Source organism: Solanum lycopersicum, chromosome 4 (genome assembly GCF_036512215.1).
Source record: "Solanum lycopersicum chromosome 4, SLM_r2.1".
Taxonomy (NCBI): domain Eukaryota; kingdom Viridiplantae; phylum Streptophyta; class Magnoliopsida; order Solanales; family Solanaceae; genus Solanum; species Solanum lycopersicum.
In genome coordinates, this window is record NC_090803.1 from 48241013 (window position 1) to 48265648 (window position 24636).

At 34.2% G+C, this 24636-nt stretch overlaps 2 protein-coding genes across 2 annotated transcripts; both read right to left on the reverse strand.

Moving 5' to 3' along the window:
- Positions 1-5988: 5988 nt before the first annotated feature.
- Positions 5989-14597, reverse strand: LOC101247210 (uncharacterized). The gene is made up of 10 exons (XM_010321523.4): positions 14236-14597; positions 14084-14143; positions 13714-13761; positions 12468-12600; positions 12294-12370; positions 6756-6854; positions 6612-6682; positions 6438-6528; positions 6256-6362; positions 5989-6175 (listed from the first exon to the last, which is right to left on the reverse strand). Exons 1-10 carry the CDS (start codon positions 14461-14463, stop codon positions 6097-6099), a joined length of 993 nt encoding a protein of 330 aa, XP_010319825.1. The 5' UTR covers positions 14464-14597; the 3' UTR covers positions 5989-6096.
- A 1374-nt stretch (positions 14598-15971) lies between these two features.
- LOC101246918 (uncharacterized) lies at positions 15972-22562 on the reverse strand. The gene is made up of 6 exons (XM_004237463.5): positions 22181-22562; positions 21199-21273; positions 19821-19909; positions 18049-18133; positions 17385-17466; positions 15972-16366 (listed from the first exon to the last, which is right to left on the reverse strand). The coding sequence occupies exons 1-6, from the start codon at positions 22358-22360 to the stop codon at positions 16275-16277; spliced, it is 603 nt and encodes a 200-aa protein (XP_004237511.1). The 5' UTR covers positions 22361-22562; the 3' UTR covers positions 15972-16274.
- Between the last annotated feature and the right edge of the window lie 2074 nt (positions 22563-24636).

The following is a 24636-nucleotide window of genomic DNA, read 5'->3' on the forward strand; positions in this document are numbered from 1 at the left end:
TAGAGGAGATTACAGTTATATTGTCGGGATCCATATAAATTATGCCAAGATGGATCACAACCTCTTTAAAGAGAATGAAATATCAAGCCTCAGACTAAAATATTTCTTTATTCATTTAATTTTCAAATATAATTTATGATATATTTATCATTATATTAAAAAAATACAAATAACAAATATAATTTATTTGTAAAAGTACAAAAACAAATATCACCGTTGTCCGTAAGTTGTATAGTCTTAGACTAATAACTTCGATGTGATGGTAGACTTGATATATAGCTTGAAGTTTCGACGCGGTAGCTTTTGAAAATAGGCAAGTGGACATTACATAATTATGCACATATTTGTTTTGTTTAATATAAATATAAATAAATAATAGTAATAAGAAAAACATGAATGGTAGCAACTTGAAATCTTTAATGAAAGAACATATCATGATAAGCTTTACTACTTTGAATCATAAAGTATATGATAGCTTCCAGCATGCTAAATAAGGCCACACAACTTTGATTCTAGGAATAGAAAGTGATGGTTGAGAACAATTTCAATGGGAGTTAGGAATGGCCAGGCAGGGCATGAAGGGAGAACTTATTCCATACTTTAAATCTCCTCCAACCATGCTCTATTGCTTGTCCCAGTCATCTTCTTTTTTTCTCTTACCGTCGTTTGGTAAGGTAAATAAGAATAATATTGAATATGATATATTAGTTATGCTTGCATAAGTTTTTTTGAGACTATCATGCATTGTTTAGTTTGATGTATTAAAAATAACATGAATCACATAAGTTCTCTCTCTATAAAAAATTATGCAAGTTGGATTTCGAATCGAGATCAGAATAAGATCCCAAGTTGGAACCCTGAGATAGAGCCGGGAGTCGATTCCTAGGTCTTATGTCAGGGTTGGGAGTTGAATCCTATGTCGGAGTCAGGAGTTGAGTTGTGGATGGGAAATGTGGTTGGAGTGAAAAGTCGAGTCCCAAACCAAGTCTCGGATTGATTCTCAAGTCGCGATTGAGAGTTGGATCCTAGACTAATGTTGAGGTTGGGATCGAGTCGAGATCCTTGATTAGGATCATAAATTTAGGTCTCACACGATAGAGATGATGAGAGTGGTGGGTTAAGAGAGAGGGTGTGAGGCTGGGCAAAACGTCGTAGTGGGTCGTGTGATGGGCTAGTAGGCCGAGGGTTGGAAGTCAAGGGTTGATGACATATGGTGTTTGGGTGGAATAGATTGTGATGGTCATCAAGTTGAAAGAGAGTTTTGAAAATTGATTTTATTATTTCACATGCTCAAATCGTCTCAGTATCGTTTTTCTCATCTTGTTCACTATAGAGGTCACTCCAGCTTATTCTGAATATACTCATTTCGAATCTTATCTTTCCTAGTATAACCACACATGCATTTCAGTATCCTTATCTCCAAAACACACATCTTCTATTTAATTAAATATGGATTTAAGTATAATTTTTTAATTATCTAAAAAGTCATTCATCAATTCGTTGGTACTTGTAATGCAAGGGGCAACGTGCAATTAATTATTGAATCAAAGGTCCAAAACAAGCAAAAGACAGATGGCCCCTCAATGAACAAGTAGTCATTTGGAATCCAAAATTTAATTTTATAGTTTCATTTATTTTAATTTTGTGGTTTAGAAAGTGGTGAGTGACATTAAGAGAGTCGGAGCTCTTAAAAAAATAATTGCAAAAATCAAGAAAATTATGACATAAACAAGGCCTCTGTCTCTCTAATTCACAACAACATTAATTGTATGAAGAAAATAAAAAACTCACATATAATCAGAAGTAGATTCTGACAAATTTTTCAAGTATAAAACTACAATGGTAGTCCAAAGAGCTGATGTTAGCTCTTAAAATACAATAATATAATTTTAAAAAATATAGAGTAGTTGAACTAGCACTTTTGACTCAGCAGATGTTGTCTGCACAACAAGGACATACATGAAATGGCAAATAAGAAAATATTAAGAAGAGGCTAAAACATTTGTTTACTTATTCACGCTCAATATTTAATAGTTCGACCTTAAAACTAACAAGTTAATGTGACAAATCATATCAGTTAATCATGGTTAATTGAGCAGGGTTTATCCATACACGCAACATATGTCTTGCATTAATCAATTTAATACAAACATCAAGTAAGAAAAAAAATATTTTATTTTAAGAGAAGTGCTAAATGGCCATAAAATTAAAATAACTATAACATTTTTTTAATTTTAAAATAAATCAATCTTTTTTTATTTTCAGATAAAGTGTATTAAAATTAAAAGGATAAAAATATTTAAAACGTGAAATAACATAGAAAAAATGTCATTCTTATTGGCCAATTTTTTTGGCCAAAAGAATTTTTCCTTATTTTAATGCATAATTCTATTGTTTTGATAACATAAATTTCTATACATTTCTAGGTTTTCAAAAACAAGAAATGAAGCAAGGTAGTCATAATAATTTGTGCAACTCAAATCTCCATGTAATATAAAATTCGAACAACAGTTATCATATCAACAGCACATATCACAAATAATGTAACTCATTACCATACAAAAATTAAAGGTATCAAACAGCTCTGAGTACTATCATGTGCCTCAATGATTCTAATTAATTCAAACATAATGAGAATGTTGTCTCTAGGTCATGAATAGGGGTGATAATATAGATAGAATCTGTGGTTATCTACTTGATCCAATTTATTATAATTAGCTTCGTTATTCGATCATTTAAAAGTGGATCAATTCATATTATCAATTATAAAATTAACTTATTAGTCTCCATCAATTGCACTCCCTCTGAATGTAGAGTATAAAACGCTTTGGGTTATTTGGTTACTGGTTAGAGTTATGCACGTAATAGTTATTTAAGATTTAGTTATGCAGGTATCAATTATGCTATGTCTAATTATACGGGTGTTACCTATGCAAATATTAATTATATATGTATTATTTAATATAGATATTACAATACAAAAATTATTTACTACTGAATATTAAACTTGTTATAAATTATTAATATATATTATTTACAAAATAATAATACATGCGAATTATATGTGAGATATTTGAATAATATATAATGCTAATATCTTTAGCATATGTACCGTACGTCAAAAAGTATAAAATCAAATTTCAAATATTAAAAAAATATTTATATTTACATAATAATTAAGAACAGTAAGTATACAAAAGAAACGAAAATAGTCTATACATAAAAAGAAATAAACACAACAAATGTAGATAGGAAAACAGTAAAGTTTTTAATTAAAAAAATTAAATAAATTAATAGGGTAAATATGTACTTTATCATTTTAATACATGTATAATTAATACCCACATAACTTTATACATAGATTCTCTCATAAGTTATGTTGATATTACTTATGTAGGACTACAAAAAATGCAACCAAACACCGTATAAATCAATACAAGAATAACTTTTATACAACATTTAAACTGTTACCAACCAAACATGGTAAAAGTTTTGTTGATTTTTATACTTACAAAACTTCTATCAAATATAGTAAAACTAATGCAACTTTTTATGCATGAATAAGAGGTATCTTATACGCTAACCAAATGACCTCTTAGGGTGTGTTTAATACGAAGAATTGTATTGTAAAAAATATTCAATTTTTTCGTGTTTGATTGATTTTAATATTTTGAAAAGTATTTTTCAAATGAACTTAAAAAATTGACTTCTATACCTAAAGTGTGTGTGTTTGGAGGTGGGGGGTCAAAGTACAACACTGATTGCAATCAATGAGGTTTGTGCACAAAAGCTTATTGTAACTAATGGACTACAAGTCTACAACCTAGCAAATTAGCCTCTTCTTACTAGTATTTTTCCAGCTCCTCTCAAACCAACATCTTCCAATCTGATGCTCTCACTTGTCAATTTTCTATTAGAAAAAGAGAAAAGGATCAGCTAATCTAAAGTAATATTTACAACCACACTACAGAAAAAACATACCCTACCTTCTCAAGTGTGGCTTTGCAAACAACATTCTTGCAATCAACACTTTAGATCAATTGCTCATTTAATGATTCCATAATTCCATTAAGTAAGAGGAATCTTGAACACTTTAGATCAATTGCTCATTTAATGATTCCATTAAGTAAGAGAAATCTTGAACTAAGAAAACAGACCCTAGAAGCTAAAATAATAGGATAATCATGAGCAATTGCAATAATCGGGGTTCACTGATATCCCTAGTATAATAGATGCTATCACACATACAATCATACTCAATTCATTGGAATTATTTAGCTTAAAGGGGATCTTCTATATAATTTCGCACTTGATAATTGGTTTTTAAACAAGCACATCATAAAGTTCTAAAGATAAGACACTTGACATTATCAATATGAGACAAGTGTTTCTATGCTAACAGAGAGACAACACAAAACAACCAAATTCCTCAAGAAGCATCCCTCTTGAGGAAACACATCACGAGAAGATCACAAGGAATATTGATACATTGACTGGAAGAAGACATGGCCTAAAAACAAAAATTTACAAAAGAACCAAGAAGCCAAAATAATATTTTCAACAAGCTTTGCAGTCAGTTAGCCAGAAGCAAGGATGCAACATTGAAACTACGAGCAAAGAACCTCTATTATACTCAAATTCGAGGAGGCCACCATTTTAAAGTAAGATGCTTAGTTAATCCAACCGAGTCTACTGATACCATTGGAATTCCAGTAACAGTCTGTTGATCCACATTTTAGTCTATCAGTAACAGGAATGTCCTAGGGAAAAAAAATGATGAGTTTATAAGGAAAGCACAGAAATGAACACGATATATATAACTAGCAAAAGAGATGAAAGACCTATAGATTAAAGAAATGACAACCAAATCTGAAACCACATTCGTAACTGGAGAAGTGCAAGTGAAATACATATTGATATGTGAAACACTTCCACATTGAGTACAAGAATCACTCTGAGTGGTAAAAAGGAAGAACAACCCAAGAGGCCAATCCTCGGGTTTTGTGAACTTGTATTCAATTTTTCTCCTTTTAAAAACAAAAGTGCACCGGGACAAACAGCTCACAAGATGGACTAAAGTAAAACTTAACCAATCAGACAAGTTCATTAAATTGACACTGGACGTTAATTCTTTTGATAGACAGACAAATTGAAAAATCAATATGCCATGAGACAATAGTAAGACATCTCTTTCATAGATGTAGACCATTCAAAAAAAATTCAAGCCTTGTGTAGGTGCATGAAAGTATCGTGAAGATGGTTCACCTAAAAGTTTTGCATTCTTTAGCCTGATAATGTAGCCTATACAGAGACAATCTTCTTGAATTTCTACTTTACAACTAAGGCTAGACAAAAATTTAGAACCTGAAATACATAACATAATAGGATTTATGGAAATTATCAAGGATAGACACACAGAATAGTTTGAAGTTCAAAATGTTTTAAATCCATAGGTGCAAATTATATAACTAATATAAGTTAGGATTGATGAATTGGGACCCCAAAGTTAAAGGTCTAACTGCGCTGCTTTATACTTTATAGGCACAATAAGTTTAAGAAAGAAGTTTTAGAGTTTTTTATTCTGTCTTGTACATTCTGTATTTGAGGCAACAGGATATGATCTCTATAAACTTAATGTTGACATTATTAAATAAAATCTTTTTTGTCCTGTACTTGGTCATTTATGTTGTCATTTAAGGAAGTTTATAGGCTAGTTGTACCAGATAAAACTACCCATCCCTCACAGAAGTAGTGTTTCAGTGTCCCTAAGTGATTAAGGAACCTTTTGAAACCATAGTTTATGTTGGGCGCCATGCCTGAGGCTCATATTAAGGTATTAATATGTTTCCCAGAAAGATTAGTACACTTTTAGCCTGAATCTGTGCAAATGTTCTACTACAGACTACACAGAAAAAATCGAAGCTTAAAAAATGGCTAAGTTCACAATATTGTCATTGAAGATATCATGAGCATCTGTGGAATCGTAACTTTGAGAGGAAACAAAAGAAAATCTAGAAAAGTAAGTGATTTATAGTTGTCTAACAGCAGAATAATTCCATCAGAAGTAGAATTATTTCAACTGCTTCAGCAGAGTCATTATTTAGTCACAGAAGACCTCCTAGTGATTAGCCCCATCAGACAACCAAGTGGCTCCCCCTCCCCCAAAAGAGCCAGCCTGTGGGGAAGGAAGATAAAGAGAGAAATAAACAAATAATATAAGGGAAGAAAGGAGGCAAAGATTTACACACTTCTCACTTATTTTCCGACTTAAGTTGTCCCCCAAGTAAAATAAGTCCCACCATTGCAAAAGCAGCTAAAACGGTTGATGAATAGGACATCACAAGCAGAGATGCTCGCAGAGACTGCAACAAAAAAACTATTTTCATAAAGACTAACACAAATAAATATCAACTGAATGAGCCATTTTCTAGCGTTACCTTAGCAAGCAATAAAGCATTGTCATTTGCATACTGTAATGAGCTCTCCGGTATGCTCTGTATGCCTTGGCCCAATTCCCAAGAAAGAAAACTGTATTCCCAACAGCAGACACAGAATTTGTTTTAACCTTGAATGAAAGATACAGAGGCTTGCAGCTCAAACGAACCAATTACCTAAAGATGAATGCAATGGCAGCTCCAGTGTAGGCCTTTCCAGAGGTCAATTCAACCTGAAGATCCCCAAACTGAAGCGAAATAGTTTTAGGATAAACTGCATTACCACATCTTGGAAAAAATAATTCATATACCATTTAGTACCTTGAACATCCTGGTTTGCTGCTTAAATTCTTCAACATCAACCCCAGATACTGGACTTGCAGACAACAACTTTCCAGTCTTTATCATAACTTTAGCAATCTATAGTGATCAAACCAAAGTTTTAAGAGCAACTATATATTTTGATGACATCAAGGAGGGGGCATTTGAAGAAGAAATTATGCCTGACAACAGTTGTCAGCTATATGACTTATTTCACCCAGGTGACTTTAATCGAAGAGGTTAATGTGGGTAAAACCTTAGGAATGAGCCGTCTGTACACCTTCAGTATTCATTCTTGTCCCACAAATCTTTTTAACCGTTAAAAACTATAGATCAAGAATTAAAATATACCCAAACCTACTATCCTATTCCACATGGGATACACATATCACATTAAGTCATATTCTTAGTATGCTTGCCAAACTTACATTCCTAGATGACAAGGTGAGGTGGAAATGAGCCTACTAGCTCAGAATCTTACAGCTACTGAGTTATTTCTACTCCTCTATGCCTATATACATTGAGACCTATTTATAAACACTACAATACAATCCTTTACAAATACTCCCTCCGTCTTATTTTATGTGAGGTAGTTTGACTCGACACAGAGTTTAAGAAAGAAAGGAACACTTTTAAAACTTGTGGTCCAAAATGAATGATAGAAATTTGTGGTTGTGAATCGTTTTATTAAAGGTAAAATAAATACTCCCTCTGTCCACTTTTATTTGTCATGTTGCGCTTTTCCAAAGTCAATGTGACTAATTTTTAAAGTTAAATTAGATTAGGTTAATTCGATATTTTTTTAAAAAAAATTAGATATTCAAAAATTATACGAAAAGAACTATAAATTGCATTTTTTTTGCATATCAATATGATAAAAATATACATCGCAAAATGTTGGTCAAATTTCTTATAGTTCGACTCTAAAAAAGGAAACCATGACAATTAATTGTGGACGGAGGGACTATTTTATAGTTAATTTTTTACTTATATAGAAATGTGTCATTCTTTTTAAGACTTGCTAAAAAAGAAAGTAAGTCACATAAATTGGGACAGAGGGAGTAGGATACTATTTACTATTCCTATTTCTATTTTCTATTTCTATTTCTATTTCTATTCTTATTTCTATTTCTATTTCTATTCCTATTCTATTCTAAATAGGATTGTATAAACCTATTCCTATTCTAATAGGATTGTATAAACCTATTCATGTTCTAACACTCCCACACAAGCTAGTGCATATAGTTCATGTAGCTAGCTTATTATAAATTTATTTAACATGAGGATCAATAAGGAGCTTGGTGAGATATCTACAAGTTGATCACTCGACTTCACAAAATTGACAACAATATCAATGTGCTTAGTCTTCTCCTGAATATGATGCATACACAGAGTGATAAAATTACGGTGTTGAACTTCTCAAACCAAGCTTGCACAAGCGATTTCAGATCATAGAGTGACTAACACAATCGCCATACAAGACTACTAAACTCTCCCTAAGCAACAAAATTATGTACTCGCTCCATATGGACTTCTTTACAATGCAAAGGTTGTCGGAAAGTGCTTAAAATCTAGTATAAAGTATATGGATCATATTGGAATTAAAATAAGAGTCGATATTAAACAAGAAAATCATTGAAAAACTGGATAGAACATGTTTATATGCAGGAATATTAGATTTGATGGTTGAAAAAGGTCACAATTTAACAGTGTTATCAAAGGTGAAAAACGCAAAAAAGCTCTAAGGTTCGTAGGAGCTTTAAGCGCAAAGCCCAAATAAAGTGTGGGCTTTAATGAAACAAGGCGCAAAGAGAGAAGAAAACAAATATTTATGTTTAGTCCAAGACTAAAAATTATAAACACGAATGACAAATATATGACCAAAGAAATTGAAAAAAAATTATGATAAAGTGAAATATCAACTATTTAGTATCACTTCTTCATAAGAGGCTCATTGACAAGGAAACTTTTGCCTTAGAACTTTAATGACGACACTGAAGCGCACATAAAGCGGGGCAAAGCGCTCAACACGTTTTGAGCCTCGCTTCAAGGCTTAAGCACGCTTAAAGTGCGGCTTTGATAACACTACAATTTATGAAATAAAATTATATGGGTATGGTTGAAATGATAGCACGACCCAACTAGAAATAAAAATAATATAGGAAAAGTTGGTTTGATGGCACGAAGCTATTGAAGAAGAGAATTAATATGGATAGGGTCGGAATGATGGCAGACCTTACTGAATAAGAGAAATTATATTGGTAAGGTTGAAATGATGGCACAACCCTACACAGATCAGATCTCAGATGTCACCTGAAAGACGAAGAGTCATCGAAAAGACACACAGTGCTATGCAACTCAGATATGAAAAAGTAGTTCTAGAAATTCACGGACTACGCAAGTTAAATATAAAAAATAGTCCGGATAGATGCATGGTGCTACGCAAATAAGATATGCAAAGAAAGATAGTCACCACAAGCATGGCATGGTGCTACACAAATCAAATATAAAAAAAGTAGTCACTAGAAAGATAGCACGGTGCTACAAAAATTAAAAATGAAAAAAAGTAGTCAGCGAAATGATTACACGATGCTACACAAATCAGATATAAAAAAATAGTCATTGAAAAGATGGCACGGTGTGCTACACAAATTGAATATGAAAAAGTAGTCATTGGAAAGATAGCATGATGCTACACAAATACTGACGAATATGGGGTTGACACAAAACATTCCTAGAAAGTCATCGAAAATTGACGCACGATGACCCATCTGCTGAGTTTTCTTCCTCGAATATGGGTTCATGCATATATCATTGATGTCACTTTTGTTAACATAATTATTGGCTAGACGGGCGACATATATAGGTATTATCCACTCGCCGGCAGCGGAAGTTCTTTGACTTTCTACAAAGATAGTAGAGGTTTTGATACCATGTGAGAAATATATGAGAAAAACATTATCGAATTGTTGTTGTGTGTACATTATTACATTGAGATCCTATTTATAAACACCACAATACAATCCTTACCAAGTTATTCCTATTTCTATTTCTATTTCTATTCATATTCTACTCAAAATAGGATTGTATAAACCTATTCCTATTCTAATAGGATTGTATAAATCTATTCCTATTCATCTTCTAACAGATACGATCCTGGATAGTCTAGACAAAGTAAAGCACATAGTGGATGATCTTGAATTCTCTAGCGTACCACTGACTCGCACCAAGTCCAAGAACATCCAAGGAGTGCATACTAGGGAGCTTCATGATCTTCAAGAATTTTCAAGATACAACATTGGGATTCAGCTCATGTCTGCTGAAATGTTCTTTCTCTATTCCACACATTCCCTCTAATTCTTCCTATGTTATTTCCGAAGTCCATGCCACTAACTCTAGCAATGCAAGGCAAAATTTATGTTGGAACTCACTGCTGCTCGGGGGAAGTCGGAAGGGCCTTGGACTATTTGTAGTGACTTTAATGTCACTAGATTCATTTATGAGAGACCTTCAAGCTATACCTCATCTAGTATGACGTAGTTCTCGGAATTTATAGAGGATTTGGAACTCATCGATCTCCCCTTATTGGTGGTTTATATACTTGGTACCCTAGCACATATTCAACGGAGACATCTAGAATTGATAGATTTTTTTCCTCCATGGAATTGGATGATTGCTTTGGCTTCATCAAGCAATCCGTACTCCCAAAAGTTATTTCTGATCACTCTCCCCTTCTAATCCAATGCAATTCAATGGGGTTACAGAACAACTCTTGTTTCAAATTTGAACATATGTGAATGTAGTCAGAGGGTTTTGTGGAACTTATTGGCTCGTGGTGGGTTTCTTTTGATGTGCAAGGAAGTCCAGATTTTATCTTCGCATCAACATTGAAACTTCTGAAGGGCAAAAATGGAACAAGCATTCCTTTAGGCACCTTCACACCCATAATCCGACACTCCCTGGAATTTTGATTGAAGACAAACTGGCTGAGAATAGAGTCCTACCTGATGATGAATAATTATAGAAGGCTGGGTTACAATTGAATCTGGAAGATACTGTTAAACAAGGGGAGATATCTGGAGACAAAAATCTATGGCTTTATGGCTACAACAAGGATATAATAATACTAGTCTTTCCATAAACTGGCAATGCACACTGAAGATTCAAACTCGTACACCTTGGTTATCAATGGGGAAACAGTCCCTGAAGTGGGGACAATTATCAACGAAATACTTCCAAATTATTCCACCTTTTACAGGCATTCAAGAGTGTGGCCTAGTGGTCAATGAAGTGGTTGAGACCTCTAAGGTCTTAGCTTCAAAACACAGCCGAGATAAAAAAACATGAGTGATTCTTCCCAGCTATCCTGCTCCTAGCCTTGGTGGACGGAGTTACATGGTACATTTTGCTGGTGGGAGGTGGCAAGTATCCCATGGAATTAGTCTAGGTGCGCCAAAGCTGGCACGGACACTCCAGTCATCAAAAAAATAAATAATTATTCCACACTTCATGGTGAACAAGGGGGCTTGAGGCCTTCTTGATCCCATGCTAATATTCGTTTATTTTACGATGAGAACAACGTTTTCATCTAATGTTCCTTTTCGAAGGAGGAAGTGTGACCAAAGATTTTATGGGGAACAAAGCTCCTGAGATGGATGGGTTCACTATGGGATTCTTTAAAAAATGTTGGAATATCATTTGTTTCGTCTTTTCAATGCTTTTGCCAGGAGATTAAATACCACCTTCATTGGGCTTATCCCATAAAAGATTGGAGCTAAGTGCATGAGTTAAGGCCCACCAGTCTTGTGGGTAGCTTTTACAAGTCAAAAGTACAAGCAGGGAGATTAAAAAAGATCATTGGAAACTTATCCACTCATCAATTAGCCTTCATTTAAGGAAGACAAACCATTGATGCCTCAATCATTGCTAATGTATGTTTTGACTCCAGGATAAAGCAAGGCAGGCTGGGTTTACTTTTATTTTTATTTTGAAATGGTAACAAGCTTGTACTGATTAACAAAAAGGGCTCCTAAGTAATAATCACAGGGGGAATAAAGCATATAGACTAGTAAGTTACTTGTCTATAGTGATTCTAAATCATGTGATAGAAACTGTCTTCAATGTACTCTTGTTTACACCAAAAATTAAAACTGTCTACTAGTAACTAGCCTATCAAGGTTTCCTCTCTAACGATTTACTTTCATGCCCCCTCTATAACTCATCTCCAAAATAACACCTAGATATCGATATTATACGATAGTAAGTTCAATCACTAAAAAATCCATTGCGGATGTACAGAGATCAACCCCTTCATCATTGACTCAGAGCCGCACGCGTCCATGAAAAAAAGACAAAAAGAACAAAAAAAAAAATATGTAGAGAGACCGACCCTGTTTCCTTTGCAGTAGACAAGCAACAACATGAAAAGAAGAGGCATAAATCCATTTATTACATAAATATGACATTTACTCCTATATTAGAATGATCTAGGGAATTCTTTTAAAACATGAGAAGATGCACGGGAATTCCATAAAGTACCTTCTGCACTTCACCTTCGCCATATTGTCCCATGGACTGGAACCTTTTTCCAGCTGATAACAAGCGCCTTCCAAATGCTAACTAGTATAAGAATGAAATTCAGGTGGAAAAAGGAACTCAATTTGCTTGTGCAAGGCAAGAAGTAAAGTATCATAGTTGTAGGCTTTTTCTTGCCTGATTTTTGAGAGCCTGTCAATGAGCCAACCAATAAAGGCAGCTTGTCCACTAAAGCTGTGGACGTTGATGTATCAGCCATTTCCCATGCTCGACTTATATTTAACAATGTCTCTCCAACCTCTTCACCACACTGCAAATGCAAGATTTAAACAACAATCTATGATGTTCTTTTATCAGTGAGTTTTTCTTTCTTTCATCCTACTGTTATAAGGGTGGGTTGATAGCTTCAAAATTCAAATTTACATAAACCGGAAAAAACCCAGTTAATATCAACCATAGCTGAACAAGAGTAAAGATGAACTATCAACTTGTTCAAAACTGGAATACCGAACATATCATCAAAAACTGAAATACAGAAAAATTTTGTTCGATGGCTAATGAAACTTTTGAAAACATTTTTTATATTCTAGGAGGTAGTTTCCTTTATTCCTCAGCAGCAAATATAGCATACTGCATCTTTTATCATCTTCACTGTTAACCACATCGCAAGAATCCATGGTTTCTGTTTTTATATTCTGTTAACTTCCTGCAAAGATTCCTCTTCGTAGTTTCTTTACTGTACAAACATGGCAGAAAATGAGGAAGAGTTCTGAGAAAGATGTCTGGGCAGGTGATCATGGAAACCCTTATCAAGATTCATTTGCTTTTGTCATCTCAGACAGGAGGTTTTGTAGTCATAATCAGCACAAGCAATTCTTTAGCATAAAGTATCCTACTGAACAAGAAACTTGAGTACACAACTATCTGCTTTCAGATCATATAATACACTGGTTCCAAAATTTGAAGATGACAAACACAGAACTCCTATCTCTTGGATAATTTAAGTTCAAAGCACAGATAATAACATCCTAAACAGTGGGAGAGTTGGCGCTAAGCCATCAAAAATTATGCTCCCTCCGTTTAATTCCAGTGTCTTACTTTCCTTCTTAGTTTGTTTGAAAATGAATGCCTCTTTTTAAAATTTAGTAACTCTCTGATTCCAACATTCTACATGGCACGTTTAAGACCATTAGATTCAAAGGACATTTGGTAGATTACACAAATTCAAAAGTCTTTCCATATTTTCTTAAAGTCTATGTCGAGTCAAACTAAGACACTTATATTGAAACATAGAGAGTAAACGAGTAGCTCTTTATAGTGCAACTAACCAAATCAAATTGCTGATCCAAGATTTATCAATTTCATGGTTGAGATGTAATGGATTGTAAAGAAGTTGCAAACAGAAAAAATATGGGTGACTAACCTCAACTTTAACTGGCCCATTTGAAAGATCAAATGCTGCATCATTCAGCTGCACCATGTTTAAAATTTATGCATCAGAACTAAACCAAATTGATAAATAACCCCACAGCCTTCAACAATGAATGCAAATGAAACCCAAACATCTAGACCTCTTAATGAACCATCCTAAGAATTCAAAAGTCACACAAAATTAATCCCTGGGATATTAGGAAAACAATGATAAGGCAACGACAGCCTCAATTCCAGAAACAAGTGAAAAGAAAACTAACCAACCCACATGGATCACTACTCACTAACCAGCATGCATAAATATAATGAAACCATTTCCATATTATTTTGCAGAGTAGTTCCAAGTTCCAAGAAGAACTTACATCTAAGCGAAGATCACTGGGAAGCTGCGAAAAAAAGTCTGCAGGTAGAACAAAACTCTCCTGGAAAAATATAATCCATAAATTAGCATAACTCTGAGGATTCAATTGAAACACAGTTACCAAATAGTAGTAAATAAAATGGATTTTTTTACAGCGATTTCCTGTACAAGTGTTTGAGGGTTTGGTTCAAGAGATTTGGGGGAATCAGATTCAGTAACAGCAAACGGTACTGTTGTACGTGTATGAAATTTGAGGAAATTCTTGCGAAATGATGGAAGGATGGAGATGATATGATGTGGGTGTTTGCCAAAACGAAGAGTAGGAGTAGAAAAGAGACAATAGATAGACGAGTGTTGATGAAGTGAGATAGAGGAAGCCATTGAAGCACAAGAGAAGAGAATTACTAGTATTATTTTTTGACAACTGGAGTTGGGCGAGAGCCATATTTTTGGTTGCGTGGTTGTCCTTCTCTTTCGCCACTTCGCATCTTGCCTTACCCAATCATATTTTCCAAAAAAATATCAAATACTGTCAAATGAAAGCTAAATATGATCAAAAATATCAAATACTGTCAAATGAAAGCAGAGGACAAGGCTCCTCTCTATTACTTTTCTATCCATTTTCCAAGTTCTTATTTGTAAGGAATTCACATGTTAAAATTAAAAATTAAGAATGAAAATTTAAAATAACAAATAAATTTTTACCTTTCTTTTATAATCATGACACATAACTTTCTTTCAAATAAAAACTAGAGAAAATAGAAAAAAAAAAAAAAAAAAGGGTAATGGAGAGAAGCCTCAACGAAGAAAAGACGCTCTAAGGCTGTAAGTTCTAGTTTTGGAAGGGGTAAAAAAGAAGCTAAATATGGCTTATCTCTCTCTTTAATTTTTCTAGTCTAATTTAAAAGTTTTTTTTTATAATTTTTAAATTTTTAACTTTTAATATGACATGTTTAAGATTATGAAATTGAATAATATTTTAATAAATTTAACATATCTTTAATTTCATATCACAAGATTCAAAAATCACTTTTTCTTTTTTAATTTCGTGTAATATTTAAATGAGACTAACAAATTAAAAAGGAGAAATAATATTCAATCAGAGATACAGAGGGGAGAAGAATGTAGATACATTCTCTTATCCAAGTGTATATTTTTGTATATCTTCTAGTTGGGCCTGTGCTCTATTTATATGGGTATATAAGTGAGTGTCTGGCCATAAAAGTCAGTTGCTTTTTTAAAAAAAATGTTGTTAGAATTATTGAAGTCGGAGTGTGTTTGATCATGTTTATTATAAAAAAATATTTAGAATTTCAGTGTATTTGGTTTATGCCCTGTTTCTATTGGATAAAAAAAAACCACAAGTTTAAGTTATTTATGTATCAATTTATCCGCCTTTCTAACCTGCATAAAATATTACATAATCTCCTCATAACTTATTCATCGTACAAGTTCTAAAATATCATCATACAAAAATGTGTCATTTAATTTGATCTCAAATCACATTTATACCATCAAACTACGAATGTGTACAAATAGATACTTAAATTAATATTAAGTTGAACAAATAGACACATAAATCCTACATGACATAATACACGAGAAAAATCACGTGGGATGAGTGTATCTATTTATTCAAATATGTATTTGTGTACTCCAAAATTAGAATGCATACAGTCAAGAACAAGTATATTTATGTATTTTGCCTTTATAAATTATCAACCATCATGTTAATTTTATACATGAATAACTTATTTCCTATTTACCTACCAAATATCATATAAATTATACGAAACTAATATATTAATACCTTATTTCTTATTCAAATACTAAACAACCCTAACACATTTGACATTACTTCATAACATCCTCCTCCAATCACGAACTAGTAACATCTCAAAAAATATGTAACAGATTAAAAAATGGTCCAATGGAAGTGCTCAATACAAAATAAACATTACTTTACTGAGCTTGACCTACACTATCATATCCCCAAACTTGCCCCTGGTGGGCGGAAAGTAGAAAGTCCTCTACATTCTAACAAAATGTATAACGCACAACAAAATAAAGGAGCAAATCTATCAAACTCTTAAATGTATAATACAAGAGCAAAGAAAAGCTTGGTAGCTGCCTCCTGCACCCACCTCCTCCTGTGGTTGCAGTTAAGAGCAACATAATCTGATTTGATCTACTCAAGCTTCAACTTTGGCCACCTTTCGCGGTTCTACTTGACCAGTTAGAGGGCACTGCATTTCTGTCCAACTAATTGGAACCATGGTACCACCTGCAAAGTTTGTTAACCACCTTTTTAAGAACCTAAACCATGCAAACCCTAGGAAAATCTGAAACATGTAAAAATTAATAAATAACATCTTCCTATAAATAAATATAGTAGCTTCTGCAAATAAACTGGCTACTATATAATCTCAAATCGCAGTTGTGTGCCTAACTTAGATGGAAATGCGAAGGGTTTACGCCAACTATCCCCTCCATACAATGAGGTTTTGGGATTCAAATTTTCTCTAGATGAATGAAAAGCCCTAAGCTGCGGCCCTTCCCCCTAACTCACCTCAACATCTATAAAAGAAAAGGCTTTTTTCCCTTAATAATAAGGTAAGCTCCAGAACAGACAGAATTGCCCGGTCCTTTCTTTCCTTGAAGTCAATCTGGAGGCGGAGCCACTTCTACAGTAAATTTGGGAATATACTTGCACAAGGAGGTTTAACTTCTAATTAATCCATTAATTAGATATTTTTTATGGTGTTTGAGAAAATTTGTGCACAACTCAACTATTTCACTGGGTACGTGCTATCTCCCCATCAGCATAGGTACCGGAATTCTCTGTTCACCCAGGCTTTGAAAAATAGATGAGAAAATAACCACCTAGTGTTTCTTTGCCTATACTAGGAGTTGAACTTGAAACCTCCTTTGTTGTCGACCGATTCCATTTACTAGATATTTAGCATACCACGCTACTCGGTATGATGTTTATTTGACAAGGTCCTATGTTTAATGTCTGCAGAATCAAAGATCACATGAAGCTTGTATACGAATTTAGATTTTGTTAAACACAGTAACAATGACTAATTTCTCGTATGCTTTTCTGGCAAGTAAATTCATCATCTGCATTTACAACGATCATTTCAAGTGAAAATACTCTGGCGAGCAAGATGGTAGTACGTGTTTCATTTATACTCAATATTCAGAACCAGTCAGTCATGTTCTGAATCAAATTTAACTGCATCAACTAAGTCGACCGAAAATGGAAAAGCAAAATGAAATAGTTGAGAAGAAAGCCTTACCAGCTGCACTTTCAGCAGATACAACACCCAGCTCATTTTTTGCGGTTGACAGATAATATGCTCTTGCATCTCCAAGTGATAGCTTTTCAAGAAAGAACATAACAAATTATACTCAATAAGAAGCAAGTCAACAAACTTTACAAACAAGTTTAGTTCCAGGAAATCACAACAAAGATTCCCCAAACACTAAGGAGTCGTTTGGTTGGGAACAAGTTATCCCAGGATTATCCTGGGATAGTTATGCTGGGATCCCACCATGTAAGTGGGATAACTTATCCCATCACTATGGTATAAATGGTGGGATAAGTTATCCCTAACATGCAACCAAACAATACACCGAACTTTTATCCCAGGATTACTTATTCTTATCCCTCACACCAAACGACCCCTAAGTGTAAACACCCAATGGCTTGTAATGATTCTTTTGATCGAAGATGGACTAAAAATGCAACCAAAGATCTCGACTATCAATTAACCCATTAACCTGCACTGTATGCAGCACGCCTTCTGAATTTAGAATTATACTCTTCACATACCTTTTTTTTACTTCAGTTGCCTGGACAATAATTACTAGCTTTTTACATTTGCCTTAGGCGGCTTTTGGGGATTAGCTACACTCAAAAGTTTATTCCATTCTTAGTCATAAAAATTAATAGAAAATTACCACCAATGCACGAATAATATCACCCGGTCGGAAGGACAAATGCATGTCGACTTTGTCAATCTCAGTTGCTCTGACATCTTGTTGCCTGTTCATTCAGAAGAAAGTTTCAGATTTTCTGTGCCAAAATCTTGCCGCACTGCAGAGTCAGTTAACGAGCATGTAAAGCAAGTCAGCATGATAAAGGATGGGATTCTATAAGTAAAATAGTGCTATCTGAAAATATCAACTGCTGTGATTCAACAAATAGATGTAGTAAAAGCGGAGATTGAAACCCAATATGAATTGTATGCACTAAGATAGACAAATATCCGAGGAGTGTTAAAAGTGAAAAATCAGTATTTAATGATCTGCAATTTACGAGTCGTCATAGGCTTTATGGTACATACATGACTAACCAAAGGGGTCGTCTTTTTGGAAAGGGAAACAGCATATCAAAACATCCTTACCTTCAATTATGTAACAACAGGAAATACATCTTGCTTGCTGTGACACTATTCACAGATTAGCTGAGATGTTTGACGTCTCCAAAGATGTAAATTAAGCGTTAAATTTAAACCAATAGCCACTGGACTACATTTTTCTACAATAATTAACTCTTGTATCAAAAAATTTAAGTTAAACAAATTTGTTAAGTTTTCTCCAAAAAAGAATTAACTCTACAAGATATTTAGAGTGTCAAATTTTCTTTATCCCCTTCAATTTATTCTTTTGACAAGTCTTTGTCCCCTTTGCTATTAACACAAGATTATTGTGAAGGTCTTGTATTAAGCATCAACTTCACTCAGATTGTGAAATTAATTCAATGCAACCAGACAATGAAATTGCAGAGATAGAATATCCAGTACACGTGTTAGAAACACAAATAAATTGAACTGTATAACCATGTATTATATACATTTTCTTACTGCATGATGAATAATTCATGACCCGCAACATAATATCCAATTTTGAACTAAAAGATAAGGCAGCCAACTTTTCCTTTTGAGAAAGAAAAAAGAAAAATAATAATAATAACAACAGTAACTTTATGATCAATGGTCATCACATGAAGCCCGTTTTCAAAGTAATCATTGCAACAATGTAAAATTCAGTCATTATAATTGTATGGAGTAGAGGTTTCAAATCAAAGTGTAGCCCGTGAATTATTTAAAGGAAATCAACCATATTTTGCACTTTGTGATACTTAGAGTGGTTGGTAAGATTATATTGTTTAGAGAATCAGCATGAAAATACCAGTAAGCAAACTTAACACGGTAAAATGATCTGCATCAATATGGTTCATACTTTAACAAGTGCATGCAGGGATGCAAGTCTACAAAGACCACATACTACATAGAGCCTCAATCATACACCCTACCTATACCACAACATGCCCTAATCTATCTCCTATCATGAATGATCAAATTAGGTTGAACACAACCTCTCAAAGAAGAAAATTAACCTGTTAATACTATGTATTTGTCAGCCCAACTATCATCAGTACCCTTCATAAACACCACTCCTATCTTCTCATATAACTAACTTACACCATAACCGCTGATTAAATAACGGTTATACACCAGTGCACATTCTATTTTCTTTATGTCTCATACTTCATTAGAAGAGCAATCATTCTGTCAAATGAGGCTCTGTATTACGCCCCAACAGAGTTCTTCAGCCATTTTGTCCAAAATACTTGACAAATGAGAAACCCTTGATGAAATCACACTTCAAAATTCACCCTAACCTGTTGTTGCAATTTTCAATTGAAAAAGAAAATCAAATTAACTCACCTAATAATGCCAGTAAATTTCTCACGCACAGATTTGGAATCAACACACACTATGTCTGCCGATGCCGTTCTAGCCATCACCTTAGTAACCTGTCAAAAAAAGTCAACTAATTGAAAAGAGAAATCGTCTGAAAAAGGTCTGTAGACTGTGGCCAAAGAAATGACTTATCAAATAATGATAAAAAAAGGAAGTCCATTGCTTACATAAATCCAATTAAATTTTGAAGGATATCTTTCTAACCTAAAGAATCTACACCTCTATATCACAATCAAGAATGAGTTGAAGCAGAAAAAGGTAGTATAGACTAGTACCTACGTTTTCTATTTCTTCTACATTATTGCTCTTCCTGGTTGAAAGAAGAGCATATATTACCAGTTCTACGATAATATTAAGGAACAAGCATAAAGGGAAGCACATTCGCAGTTCTCTCTCTTTTCTTTTTTACAATTATATAATAATAACAAAAAAAAAATGTAATCTCACAAGTGGGGTCTAGGGAGGGTGAGATGTAGGCAGACCTTACCCCTACCTTTGTGGGGGTAGAATAAGGTTTTTGATAGAACCTCTACTCAGAAGTTTTCTGAATTAGGGTTGCAAGGAAATATGATAAGAAATAGCAAGATATCCAGAAATTGAAGCAACATATAGTAATATAGATTGAAGAATACGAAACTACGCGACTATGAAATACTACTAATAGGGAGGAGCTAGCCCCAGCCTTTCCCACATATAGTGCGACACCACTCGACTACCTACTGCCCTTCTACCCTAATCCTCGACCTTCATACCTTCCTATCCAGGGACATGTCTCCAAATGGTTGAAGTTGTTTTACAATTATACAATTACTAAGAAAATGGTAGAGAAGATAAAAGCATGAATTATGATATCACATTGATAATGTTCCACTTTAATGGCATTCAATGAAAGAACCAAAAACATAGGTACCCAAGATAAACTACAATTGACAAAAAGTCATGCAATTAGTCAAGTTTTGGGAATTTTTTTTTTTTGATAGTTAGTGAAGTCCTCGGTAATTTAGGAAAGAAAAAAGACAAAAATAAAGCACATATGTTCAACCAATGACAGAAGGAAAAAAGAAAAATGCCAAAGTTTTTGCCTTTGCACCAAATATCTGACACCTCTAGCTTAAAAATTTTCAAAAAGAAAAAAGATGAAAACTATCATATTGTAGCTGTTTTTGCATACACTTAGTCTTTGAGACAAGAAGCAATGTTTTACAGATGGGCAAGCACTGCTAGAAAGAGTGATGACTGTGTTATCATACTCAAGGAACAACTATCAATTTCGGGTAACACAAACGTTAACACAGATATTCATGAAAACTATCATTATATTGTCTTAACCAAGAAAACTCACTCTAGCAAAAACAACGGAACCAGGCTTAGGAACTGCTCCATGGGCTTTATGACCAGTAACTTCGACTGTTGATCTCTGATGAAGATTGCAAAATAGAGGAAAATATTGTCATTTAAACAACAGAAAGTGATGAAAACAACAGCAATAGATTAATGTTCCAAATAAAAATCTTATTACTGAAATAATCATGCTCATGTATGAAAGCTCTTAAGAATCTGCTAGAGTTATCCATCTCACATCAATGAAATCAGAGAACAAACAAAGTTCTTTGATCAGGTTATGTATGAAGTAAAACACCCAGTGAAAATTGGAGTACAATGCCTTCTTTCTTTTCTTTTTGGATCAAATCATTCCAGATTGTTTTTCTTAGCTAATTCATTAGTGTTCAAGGCATTTAACCTTTTCAGGAAAATTCTAATTGGCACCCAAAGGTACCAAGTTCAAATCCCAACAGATACAAAAATACCAATGAATTCAAGAACATATTCAAAGAAATTCTGCCCCCTATCCCACCCTTAGAATAGCTAACTCGTTGTTGATGATTGATGGAGGTATCCCGGTGGAATTAGTAGATGCAGGCAAACTAGCCCGTACACCACGGTTATAGGTTATAACAACAAAAAACCCAATTGGCAAAAGAAAAAAGTTGCAAGTTTCAAACTATATCTGACTTGAGAAAACAAATAGCATAAAAAAACTTAGAGAAATATGGATTCACTTAATAGCCGTCCCTTTTGCTACTTGGCCCGAGGGAGAAAGGGAAATCAGATAATCTCTGTTACTTTCTGTTAGATTGTGTTAGTGGCACCACAAGTTCAGCAGTGGAGAACAATTGCTGAGAAGAAGGAAAACCTTCTGACAAAACTCGTCCAATGTATTGGCTTTTTAGCATTAATCTAGCAAAAACCAGTCAAACTGCACCATGAACAACTCTATCCACATTACAGAATGCAAAACAGTAGGATTCAGAGAGGAACAAAACCTGATCAACAGCGTCGGAATGCGGAGGTATAAGAGAACGGAACCCGGTAAGAGAGGCGTAAACAGTGCCATTCTCAGTTGAAACGTAAGCCCCCTTTCCAGCTTTCAACTGTGATGCTTTACCTAATACTTGTCCTGGCGTGACCAACTCCTGGGTTTCAGCTTCCATAGCCATCGTCATGCTCCAGCAACGGCTACTCAAACAAGTCCTCTCGAAAACAAAACTCTGTTCGGGCCTTTTGCAGTATTCTATTTTGTACCCAATACTATTTAGTTGGGGAAAGTGCAAGAGATGAATATTATTCAAGTATGCCCTAGTGAAAACTTGGGCTCGTTTAAGGGACAAGTATAATAGTTTTGAGATAAAATTTAGATATTTTGTTTGGTTGACATATTTGAGATAATTTATCTCACTATTTATAGTATAGTGATATTGTTTGGTTGATACATTTGAGATAATTCATCTCATCATTTGTAGTATAGTGACAGAGATAAGTTATCTTATATACATAGTGGAATAAGGTTTTTGACAACTAATGTGAATTTACCATTAATAGAGAAAACACTTGCAACCTAAGAATCTGATCCTCAGTACCTCTAACGGTATATTGAGGAGTAATCTCAACAACTCTAAATTAATTACATAAATCCTGCCAAAATATTCTGCTCGTTTTGTATTCTTGTACATTCCTTCACTATGTTAGCATGTTGTATGTGTACTCCTTTAAATTGCTTTCAATTTCTCGCTTTCCAGATGTAATATATCATTGCTCCCATATAGCAGCCATCACTTCCTTTTTAAACTTCTCCCAGTACTTCAACTTAATTAACTTCGATGAAGATTTTAACTCTCTTGCAGGCATAGAGATGTTGGCCCATTGTAACAGCGCAACTCCTACCTAAGTAACATACTCACACTCTACAAACAGGTGTCTGTGTGTCTCCAACATACCTTGTTGACATAAGCAACATCTATTGTCTTCTACATTTATTTCCATATTTAGTAGTCTTTCCTTTGTAAGCCATTTGTTTTTGCATTGCTAACCACATAATAATCATTTGTCTAGGTAGTGATACAGAGTTCCAAACTAACGCAGCTACCTCAAGTTTATCTTGATTGCCAATCAAATCATGATATCCGCTTCTAATTGAATACCTCCCATTAACTGTAATGTTAAATTGCCTTGTGTATACCAGTGTTGCATCTTATCTTTCAGGAAAATTATATTCCTCCAATATGAACTACTATCAGCTAGTGCTTTATGTGACCAAATTGTATATGCTTTTATGCATATTCCATGCACCCATTTCATCCATAGTGATTCCTTTCTCATAGCCAATTGCCACTGAAGCTTACCATCAGAAGCCACATTCCATTTACCACATCCTTTGATATTCGATCCACCCTGCCTCTTTGGAAAACAAACTTTCTCCCAAGAAACCAAGGATACTTTCATTTTTACCTCATTACTTCCCCACAAGTATTCTCTATATTTCTTATTTACCTCTTTCACTACACTTTGCGGCAGGATGAACACTGAGCCCCAAAAACTATGAATTGCATAGGAGAGTTTATATGCATAAGTATGCTTTATCCAGCTTGTTATTTTCTCAACTAGGTGACGACATTCCAACTTACCCCACATCTTTTATGTGAGTGGGAGTCCCAAATATCCAATGGGAAAAACTCCTTGGGTGAATCCAGTGACAACCACTAGTTATTCCTTCATCAGTCCAATCACACCTGCTAAGAAAAAACTTGACTTGTCCATGTTGGCCACAAGCCCAGTGGTAGCATTCAAATGTAGTAAAGCCTCCATAATTCTAGAAGTACATTTGATATCTCATTACAGAAGATCATCTAGTCATCATCTACAAAAATCTGGTGATTCAATCTAAGATTTTTACACATAGGATGAAAATTGAAATCCGGCAAATGGGACATGTTTTTAAGTGGCCCTGAGAGCTACTCCATCACTAGTAAAAAAAATAGAGGAGATACAAGGTCTACTTGTCTCAATCTTCTTTTTCCTTCAAAATATCCATAGCTTACCCATTTCTCTTGACTGTGTACTTTGGAGTTGACACATACATCATGATCCAGATGATGAATTTTGCTGGAAATCCATACCTTTGCAAAGCTTCCTTTAGAAATTCCCAATTCACCATGTCATATGCCTTTCTTAGGTTTATCTTTATCATGCCCCGAGCCTAAACCTAAACGTGGCCGACACCCAATGAACATTGCTGATTTTGAGCGACCCGTTGGTCTCGATTACTTACTCAGCGGAAGACTTAACTTAGCTCTATTACAAAACTGGAAACATTCTCGTGAGAAATACTTTAAATAATTATCTTGGCTAAAATGACACTTAAGTCTCAATGTTTGAACATATGAAATGTAAGATAAGAAGAGACTCAAACTAAACAATCTAACTAACTATCTATCTATGAAAC